The sequence below is a fragment of the Lepisosteus platostomus genome, chromosome 6, assembly GCF_059453375.1.
Source record: "Lepisosteus platostomus isolate fLepPlt1 chromosome 6, fLepPlt1.hap1, whole genome shotgun sequence".
Classification (NCBI taxonomy): Eukaryota; Metazoa; Chordata; class Actinopteri; order Semionotiformes; family Lepisosteidae; genus Lepisosteus; species Lepisosteus platostomus.
Genome location: NC_142616.1, coordinates 5,569,431 through 5,579,643, shown reverse-complemented (window position 1 = coordinate 5,579,643; position 10,213 = coordinate 5,569,431). Strand labels below are relative to the sequence as shown.

At 53.8% G+C, this 10,213-nt stretch overlaps 1 protein-coding gene across 1 annotated transcript; it reads right to left on the bottom strand.

Annotated features, from left to right (window-relative positions):
- Positions 1 to 65: 65 nt before the first annotated feature.
- Positions 66 to 9,700, bottom strand: thoc6 (THO complex 6). The gene is made up of 13 exons (XM_088637502.1): positions 9,541 to 9,700; positions 7,332 to 7,423; positions 6,311 to 6,375; positions 5,506 to 5,609; positions 5,335 to 5,372; positions 4,478 to 4,526; positions 4,314 to 4,385; positions 3,710 to 3,812; positions 2,092 to 2,141; positions 1,823 to 1,885; positions 1,075 to 1,185; positions 324 to 452; positions 66 to 214 (listed from the first exon to the last, which is right to left on the bottom strand). Exons 1-13 carry the CDS (start codon positions 9,553 to 9,555, stop codon positions 134 to 136), a joined length of 972 nt encoding a protein of 323 aa, XP_088493628.1. The 5' UTR covers positions 9,556 to 9,700; the 3' UTR covers positions 66 to 133.
- Between the last annotated feature and the right edge of the window lie 513 nt (positions 9,701 to 10,213).

The following is a 10,213-nucleotide window of genomic DNA, read 5'->3' as shown; positions in this document are numbered from 1 at the left end:
AAATATCACGCCCGGATTCCGAGACGGCATATACACGGATCAAAATAAAACTGTCAGCCACAGGGTTCTATAAAAGCCTTTATTTTTACAAAAACAGCATAGAAAGAAGCAGTCCGCACGCCAGCGTCACGCGTCAGAAGGACAAGGAGAAAGCTCTGTAGCTGAAGTTGGTGAAGACATCGATCTGCCCACTGCTGCCCCCTACTGTCAGCACCTGGAAACACAGGCAGAAACACCTTGAGTCCAGAGCTCCTTCCTGCGTCGGCTGGACAGGAAACCCGCCCCGCAGGACCCACGAACAGGCGAGAAACACAGGTACCGACCCGGTGCTCGGAGGAGCGCGTGTTCAGACCCAGGGTGTACAGGCTCTGGGGGGTGCAGGGAATGTGGGCGCGGGGCTCCCCGTTGAGCTGGCAGTGAGACAGGAAGGCGCTGTCGCCCACAGACAGGATCTGCCGAGAGAGGGAGGGGGGGACGCAGGTCAGGCAGACGCCCGAACAGAGGAACACACACACACACACACACACACACACACACACACACACACACACACACACACACACACACACTCGGGCGGAGGAAAGCATGTTCCCTGTGCTGCACGGACAGGAGGATGTTCTGGATGAGCTGTGTAGTGTAGAGGTCTGTACTGAGGTGCATTCGAGACGCAGAGTCCGAGAGCCTCCGTGGGTCAGCACCCTCGTCAACACCTGACTCTTCTTCACACATCTCCTGGACACCCTCTCCCTCCTCTCCCTCCCTCTCTCCCCTTTTATCATCCCTCCCTCTCCCAGCCTCCCTCCCTCCCTCTCCCAGTCTCCTCCCTCTCCCTGCCTCCCTCCCTCTCCCAGTCTCCTCCCTCTCCGTCTCCCAGCCTCCTCCCTCTCCCAGCCTCCCTTCCTCTCCCAGCCTCCCTCCCTCTCCCAGCCTCCTCCCTCTCCCAGCCTTCTCCCTCCCTCTCCCAGTCTCTCTCCCTCCCTCTCCCAGCCTCCTCCCTCTCCCAGTCCCCCTCCCTCTCCCAGTCCCCCTCCCTCTCCCAGCCTTCTTCCTCCCTCTCCCAGTCCCCTCTCTCACCAGGTCCTGGTAGAAGGCTGCATCTCTCTGGCATCCAGACAGGGGGAAGACAGTGGTGGGAGTGATGGAGCGCAGGTGCCAGAGAGACAGAGAAGGGCCTCCCCCACACAGCTGTACAGAGAGAGGGGTTAATACAGACACACTGACTGGACACTCCAGTACATTAACACTGCACTGAGAGAGAGGGGTTAATACAGACACACTGACTGGACACTCCAGTACATTAACACAGCACTGAGAGAGAGGGGTTAATACAGACACACTGACTGGACACTACAGTACATTAACACTGCACTGAGAGAGAGGGGTTAATACAGACACACTGACTGGACACTCCAGTACATTAACACTGCACTGAGAGAGAGGGGTTCATACAGACACACTGACTGGACACTCCAGTACATTAACACTGCACTGAGAGAGAGGGGGGTTAATACAGACACACTGACTGGACACTCCAGTACATTAACACTGCACTGAGAGAGAGGGGTTAATACAGACACACTGACTGGACACTCCAGTACATTAACACTGCACTGAGAGAGAGGGGGGTTAATACAGACACACTGACTGGACACTCCAGTACATCTGCTAGAAGGTCTTGGACATTTTCGCATTGGTATCCGTTCCTCCAACCAATCAAAGATCAATGTTCCACCCACTACCACATACCATCCAATTACAAGCAGCCTTTTCCCACCCCTGTTACAATCCAATCAAATCCGTCTCTCCCTCTACATATGCTTACCATCCAATCAGAGTCTGTCGTCAGACAGCTGATCCACTTCCCGTACTGCGGTCTGGCGCAGTCCTGTGTGGATGACATCATCAGAGCGGGACAGGCGAACACATACACCATGTAAACATTCGTGACGAAAACTAAGCACAATAACCTATCAAGCAGCTGCCACTGCCCTGGTCAGAGAAGAGACCCCTGTGACTGGACCTCAGCCCAGCTGGACACTACGAGCCCGGGTACAGGCCCTGCCCTCGCCCTCTGCGCTGCCGCCAGCTCACCTCGTACTTGTAGACCTCGATGCAGTGCACACTGCTGCCCGACCGCGGGTCTGTCAAGACATAACACAGGCACTGCGCTCAGGCAGGACGAATACCACCCCACACAACGCCAGTCTCACCCCTCACTGTGACAATACCACCCCACACCGCGCCAGTCTCACCCCACACTGTGACAATACCACCCCACACCAGTCTCACCCCACACTGTGACAATACCACCCCACACCAGTCTCACCCCACACTGTGACAATACCACCCCACACCACACCAGTCTCACCCCACACTGTGACAATACCACCCCACACCGCGCCAGTCTCACCCCACACTGTGACAATACCACCCCACACCGCGCCAGTCTCACCCCTCACTGTGACAATACCACCCCACACCGCGCCAGTCTCACCCCTCACTGTGACAATACCACCCACACCGCGCCAGTCTCACCCCACACTGTGACAATACCACCCCACACCACGCCAGTCTCACCCCACACTGTGACAATACCACCCCACACCGCGCCAGTCTCACCCCACACTGTGACAATACCACCCCACACCGCGCCAGTCTCACCCCACACTGTGACAATACCACCCCACACCACGCCAGTCTCACCCCACACTGTGACAATACCACCCCACACCACGCCAGTCTCACCCCACACTGTGACAATACCACCCCACACCACGCCAGTCTCACACCACACTGTGACAATACCACCCCACACCACGCCAGTCTCACCCCACACTGTGACAATACCACCCCACACCACGCCAGTCTCACCCCACACTGTGACAATACCACCCCACACCACGCCAGTCTCACCCCACACTGTGACAATACCACCCCACACCGCGCCAGTCTCACCCCACACTGTGACAATACCACCCCACACCGCGCCAGTCTCACCCCTCACTGTGACAATACCACCCCACACCACGCCAGTCTCACCCCACACTGTGACAATACCACCCCACACCACGCCAGTCTCACCCCACACTGTGACAATACCACCCCACACCACGCCAGTCTCACCCCACACTGACAATACCACCCCACACCACGCCAGTCTCACCCCACACTGTGACAATACCACCCCACACCGTGCCAGTCTCACCCCACACTGTGACAATACCACCCCACACCACGCCAGTCTCACCCCACACTGTGACAATACCACCCCACACCGCGCCAGTCTCACCCCACACCACGCCAGTCTCACCCCTCACTGTGACAATACCACCCCACACCGCGCCAGTCTCACCCCACACTGTGACAATACCACCCCACACCACGCCAGTCTCACCCCACACTGTGACAATACCACCCCACACCACGCCAGTCTCACCCCACACTGTGACAATACCACCCCACACCGCGCCAGTCTCACCCCACACTGTGACAATACCACCCCACACTGTGACAATACCACCCCACACCACGCCAGTCTCACCCCTCACTGTGACAATACCACCCCACACCACGCCAGTCTCACTCCACACTGTGACAATACCACCCCACACCGCGCCAGTCTCACCCCTCACTGTGACAATACCACCCCACACCACGCCAGTCTCACCCCACACTGCGCCAGTCTCACCCCTCACCGCGCCAGTCTTACCCCACACCCTGACTGAGCCGTCTTCACCGCCAGAAAGGACCTCTCCCTCCCTCTCTCTCAGACTGAGACAGTGGATGTAGTCAGTGTGACCCTGCATCACCATCTGAAACACAGGTACACACACCTATCAGACACCTGTCTAACCTGTACACACAGACATCTCACCTGTCTGTCTGACCTATACACACAGACATCTCACCTGTCTGTCTGACCTATACACACAGACATCTCACCTGTCTGTCTAACCTGTACACACAGACATCTCACCTGTCTGTCTAACCTGTACACACAGACATCTCACCTGTCTGTCCAACCTGCTCACACAGGTATCTCACCTGTCTGTCTAACCTGCTCACACAGGTACCTCACCTGTCTGTCTAACCTGCTCACACAGGTACCTCACCTGTCTGTCTAACCTGCTCACACAGGTACCTCACCTGTCTGTCTAACCTGCTCACACAGGTACCTCATCTGTCTGTCTAACCTGTCCACACAGGTATCTCACCTGTCTGTCTAACCTGCTCACACAGGTACCTCACCTGTCTGTCTAACCTGCTCACACAGGTATCTCACCTGTCTATCCTATCTGCCGGTACTCTCTCACCTTGAAGGCCCCTGACTCCAGATCCATGATGTGGATGTTGTTGTCGCCCCCGCCGACCAACAGGGAGTTATCCTGCAAGACAGAGGCGGGGCTGATCGATGGCTCCACACGTCTCAAGCACAGCCTAGAGACGGCGTTCCTGATCATTCGGACAATTTGCTCACTCTAGGGTTAATGACCATCGCGTTGATCTCCGGGATCTCCAGGCTGCTCCTGCCCGGGAGAGAGAGGGAGAGACTGGGATTAGGCAAAAACACCTCCACAGAATTACAGAATTCCCACTCCTGCCAGGATCTGAGCTGCTTCCAATCCCACTGGGGAAGGAAACTCATCCAAGCTGTCATCCCATGTCCCAGCCTGAGGAACAGACAGAGAGCCTGTCTCTCAATAATAATACAGTGTGTGATCTCCTGTCCCAGCCTGAGGAACAGACAGAGAGCCTGTCTCTCAATAATAATAATACAGTGTGTGATCTCCTGTCCCAGCCTGAGGAACAGACAGTGAGCCTGTCTCTCAATAATAACAATACAGTGTGTGATCTCCTGTCCCAGCCTGAGGAACAGATAGTGAGCCCGTTTTTCAATAATAATAATACAGTGTGTGATCTCCTGTCCCAGCCTGAGGAACAGACAGTGAGCCCGTCTCTCAATAATAATAATACAGTGTGTGATCTCCTGTCCCAGTCTGAGGAACAGTGAGTCTGTCTCTCAATAATAATAATCCAGTGTGTGATCTCCTGTCCCAGCCTGAGGAACAGACAGTGAGCCTGTCTTTCAATAATAATAATACAGTGTGTGATCTCCTGTCCCAGCCTGAGGAACAGTGAGCCTGTCTCTCAATAATAATAATACAAGCCGATACCCTGGCTTCTCTCAGGACACAGCTGGGTGACACACCCCAGTCAGGACAGGAGGCTGTTCTGTACACAGAGGGGACTCTCACATCAATTAAAGGTGCAGATGGCCCACGAGGAGGAACACAACAGAGAGACAGATGAGCACGGAACGAGAGAGAGCCTTACTTGTACTCCGGCCTGCGGGTCCACGCTGCCTTATTGCCCTGGGCGGACAAAGACAAGAGGGGAGACAGGTCAAAAAAACGGCTCCTTCTGTGGTCAGGGCCCGGCCCCGGAACGGGAGGGTTGTGGGCTCTAATTAAGATGCCCCCCCCCCCCCGATCGCTGCCCCCTCACCTTGTTCACCAGCTCGCTCCAGTTCCAGGCGGAAATCTCTCCATTCCCGGCGCTCAGCAGCTGCGAGTCGGTGGAGAGCAGGCTGAACACGGGCCCCTCGTGAGCTGGAGGAGACGAGAGAGCTGAGCACCACGAGTCACCATGCACCACGGACAATACACCAGCAATACAGCACGGCAATGTATGTATCAAGATAATTGATACCATCACACAGCACGGCACATCTGTCACGTAACTGCACTATATGTCATGATACAGCACCAATATGACAATATAACAACACCTAATATGTATATATCTCAATATTTTCCTTCACTGCACGGTCTGCCATATCATCACAGAGCAGCTCAGTCTCACACACAGGCACACAGGCACACAGGCACACAGGCACACTCACACACAGGCACACAGGCACACAGGCACACAGGCACACACAGACACACAGACACACAGACACACAGACACACAGGCACACACAGGCACACACAGGCACACAGGCACACACAGGCACACACAGGCACACACAGGCACACCGACACACCGACACACCGACACACCGACACACCGACACACAGACACACAGACACACAGACACACAGGCACACAGGCACACAGGCACACAGGCACACAGGCACACAGGCACACAGACACACAGGCACACAGGCACACAGGCACACAGGCACACAGGCACACACTGGGACAGCCGTCTCCTCCTCACGACGAGACAGTCCTGTGATTCCTGGCGGATCAGGGCACATCTGTCACAGGCGACAGTCCCGATGTGTCAGGCTGGCGCAGGGCCTACCTTTAAAGGTGAGGATGGGCCTCTGGCTGGACTCCGTGGCCTCAGGGCTGAGAGCGGAGCAGAGACTAGGAGACACAGTGGGAGCGGGACAGGTTAGCGAGAGCAGAGCAGAGACTAGGAGACACAGTGGGAGCGGGACAGGTTAGCGAGAGCAGAGCAGAGACTAGGAGACACAGCGGGAGCATGGGGGGTTAGCGAGAGAGAAGCAGAGACTAGGGGACACAGTGGGAGCAGGTTAGGATAGCGAGAGGCACAGAGACTAGGAGACACAGCAGGAGAGAGAGGGGTTAGCGAGAGAGGAGCAGAGACTACGAGACACAGTGGGAGCAGGTCAGGTTAGCGAGAGGCGCAGAGACTAGGAGACACAGTGGGAGCAGGTCAGGTTAGCGAGAGGCGCAGAGACTAGGAGACACAGTGGGAGCAGGTCAGGTTAGCGAGAGGCGCAGAGACTAGGAGACACAGCAGGAGAGAGAGGGGTTAGCGAGAGAGGAGCAGAGACTACGAGACACAGTGGGAGCAGGTCAGGTTAGCAAGAGGCGCAGAGACTAGGAGACACAGCAGGAGAGAGAGGGGTTAGCGAGAGAGGAGCAGAGACTAGGAGACACAGTGGGAGCAGGTCAGGTTAGCAAGAGGCGCAGAGACTAGGAGACACAGCAGGAGAGAGAGGGGTTAGCGAGAGAGGAGCAGAGACTAGGAGACACAGTGGGAGCAGGTCAGGTTAGCGAGAGGCGCAGAGAATAGGAGACACAGTGGGAGCAGGTCAGGTTAGCGAGAGGCGCAGAGACTAGGAGACACAGCGGGAGTGGGTCAGGTTAGCGAGAGAGGAACAGAGACTAGGAGGCACAGCGGGAGCGAGAGGGGTTTGTGAGAGGAGCAGAGACTAGGAGACACAGTGGGAGCGAGAAGGGTTTGTGAGAGAAGCAGAGACTAAGAGACACAGCGGGAGCAAGAGGGGTTTGTGAGAGAGGAGCAGAGACTAGGAGACAGCGGGAGCAGAGGGCACCGCAGTTCCCTGTCTCACCTGAAGATGGCGATCTCGCCGTAGTTGTTTCCAGCCGCGAGGAACCGACTGCAAGGCGAGAAGCTCTGAGAGAAGACGGACATGTGCAGGAGCTGCAACACAACAACACAACCCTGGGTCACAGCACAGCACAATGACAGTGTAACACAACACAGCAACACAGCCCTGTGTCAAAACACTGCTCCAAAACACAGTGTGACACAACACCGCACAATGACAGTGTAACAACACAGCAACACAGCCCTCTGTCACAACACTGCTCAAAAACACCCCTGTGTAACAGCACCATTACAATGTAACTCGGCGCATCAACACAACCCTGTATCACAACACAGCTGAAAGACACAGTGTGACGCAACACAACCCTGTATCACAACACAGCTGAAAGACACGGTGTGATGCAACACAACAACACAACCCTGTGTCACAGCACAGCACAATGACAGTGTAACTCAACACATCAACACAACCCTGTGTCACAACAATGCACAATGACACAGTATAACACCAAAACATCACACAACAGTGTGACAATATAATAAAGATAAGAATAATCTGCTTCGAGAAGGCCCTGTCATCTGCAGACTGTGGGAACAGACAGTGAGCCCCTCTCAATAACAGACAAGCTTGAGGACAGGAGACCAGAGTTAGACGAGCGAATGGTCTGGTTGTGAGGTGGCGAGCAGGAAGATAAGTTGGACAGCTACTGAGGTGCCAAGCCATGCAGAGCCTCATAGGTGAGCATGGGGATTTTGAGATGGACACGAAACTCGATAGGAAGCCAGTGCAGGGACTCCAGGACAGGAGTAATGGGATCACTTGCACTAGACCTGGACAGGATCTGGCCTGTCGAATTCTGGACAGACTGGAGTTTGTTCAGTGTGGGTTTAGATACCCCAGCAAGTAAGGCATTGCAGTGATCAATTTGAAAGAAAATTAAAAAAAAGTCCTGGCCAAGTTTTCAGCAACAGTTATCAGGAACATTGGACCGTAGCCTGGCAATACTTGGTGGAAGAATGAGATTTGTTTTACAATATGTTGCACGTGTGGGTCAAACGCCAAGCCTGGATCAAATATCACCACCACGTTCTCCGGTTTAGACTGAAATTCCAGCGCACACATTCAAGGGCCTTCCTGCAGTTAGGGTCACTGCACTGGCTGCACAGTACACTGTTGAAGGGAGGTGCAGAGAAGCATGACTACAGGTCTGTCACTGTTTCAATTAAGAAAATCCAGGATGTTATGTCAGAGATGCAATTAGACAGTACAGAGACAGTCACTTCAGTGCCAGGTTTATCATGAGATACAGATTTATGCATCATCCGCGTACCAGTGATCGTTTACACCGTGTGATCTCAATAGCTGACCAAGTGGGAACAGGTAAATGCTGAAGAGGAGGGGACCCAGTATCGAGCCCTGAGGAACACCAGACTTCACAAACCCAAATTCAAGACTGAAACCAGCAAAAGAGGTAGTGTAATAGGGGAGTTTGGCTTCAGCAGTCTGTTTGACCTTAGCAGTAAAAGTCAGTAAGAGCCCAGGCTGGAGTGAAGACCAGGAGACACGGTGTTCCTCCTGGATCAGGACTGAGATCCTCTGTGATAAAGTCATTAAGAGCCCAGGCTGGAGTGAAGACCAGGAGACACAGTGTTCCTCCTGGATCAGGACTGAAATAAAGTCAGGAAGAGCACAGGAGTGCTCTGGTCTAATCTGACTATTAACGTTGTGGACCACAGTAAGAAAAGAGGAAAGAGAAGGGCGCTACACCGTGGACACGTTCAGAGGGGAGCTGCCACACTGTGGGTTATAAAACACGGGACACTCTCCCGTGGGGTTTGTCACGACCCTAGAAGTCGACCACCCTCCATCAACGGGGCTGTGTGTTGGTGTTTTGGGGAGAGGCTGTGGATTTATGTCCGGAGACACGGGTGGAAAACAAACTCGGATAAAACACGGCACCTCCAGCTCGGAGCCCCCGGCTGCTGCCGCGACGTTACTTCTGAACACAAAGGCTCAGACAGTAACCCCTGTTTGTGTAAAAGCCCCAGAGACCGGATTACATACTGGAAATATTTTTTTCTAGAACTGAAAATGTCCTGTGCTACATCCCCCGGGGCTTTTACACAAAGGCACCCCCGAAATCCTGCGACACACGCAACGTGAGAGCGCGCTTCATACACACAGAGAGACGAAAAGGACGGGCCATCACCTCGACCGGTCCCATGTTTCCTCTTGTTTTAGACGCGGCGTCCAATCTGGCGAGAAAAGTGAAACTTGCACACAAGCCAGACTCGTCAGCCCCAGGTCTGCACAGCCCAACACTCTCCCTCTCGGAAAGGGACACGGGCGGCGCAGGGCAGTGACGTCACAGGACCCCCCTCCCGCTTTCGTGGCATGACGGGAATTGTAGTTTCACGGCTTTGAAACGCGACCGCTGTTCCCTTTCCGCTAACAAAAAAAAACACGCATGCATGCACAGGATAAGAAACTACTCTCCCTGTAGCTGCAAGAGATTGGCACAACCCTTGTTGCGGTTGGCGCAGTCACATTTTTTGAACAGACAGGATATAGGTGCATGAATTCATTTTGTTTATATAACGATATAGATGTGATCTGGTGATGTATCTTTATTTGACATTTTCCATGATACAGGATATCCAAGATTCGTAATGCTGAGGTGATGAATCTGTAATGATCAATTGACACAAATGTTTTTGGTTATTGTCTGTCAATTTCAATACTTTTTTTTACACAAAGGGGGGTGGGAGAGTGGAAAAAGCTACCCAGTTATATTGTTGAAGCCAATATCCTGGCTTCTCTCGAGACATAGTTCAGATCCTGGGATTAATAAACTACAAAATGTTCTCCTCTCTATCTCTTTA

What these genes read in the sequence shown, in the direction of transcription:
- thoc6 (XM_088637502.1), bottom strand. An exon ending in GGCGAGATCGCCATCTTCAG is followed by an intron (nt 6,376 to 7,331) that starts GTGAGACAGGGA and finishes TGTGTCTCCTAG; the next exon opens with TCTCTGCTCCGCTCTCAGCC. An exon ending in CGGCTCAGTCAGGGTGTGGG is followed by an intron (nt 2,142 to 3,709) that starts GTAAGACTGGCG and finishes ATGTCTTGACAG; the next exon opens with ACCCGCGGTCGGGCAGCAGT.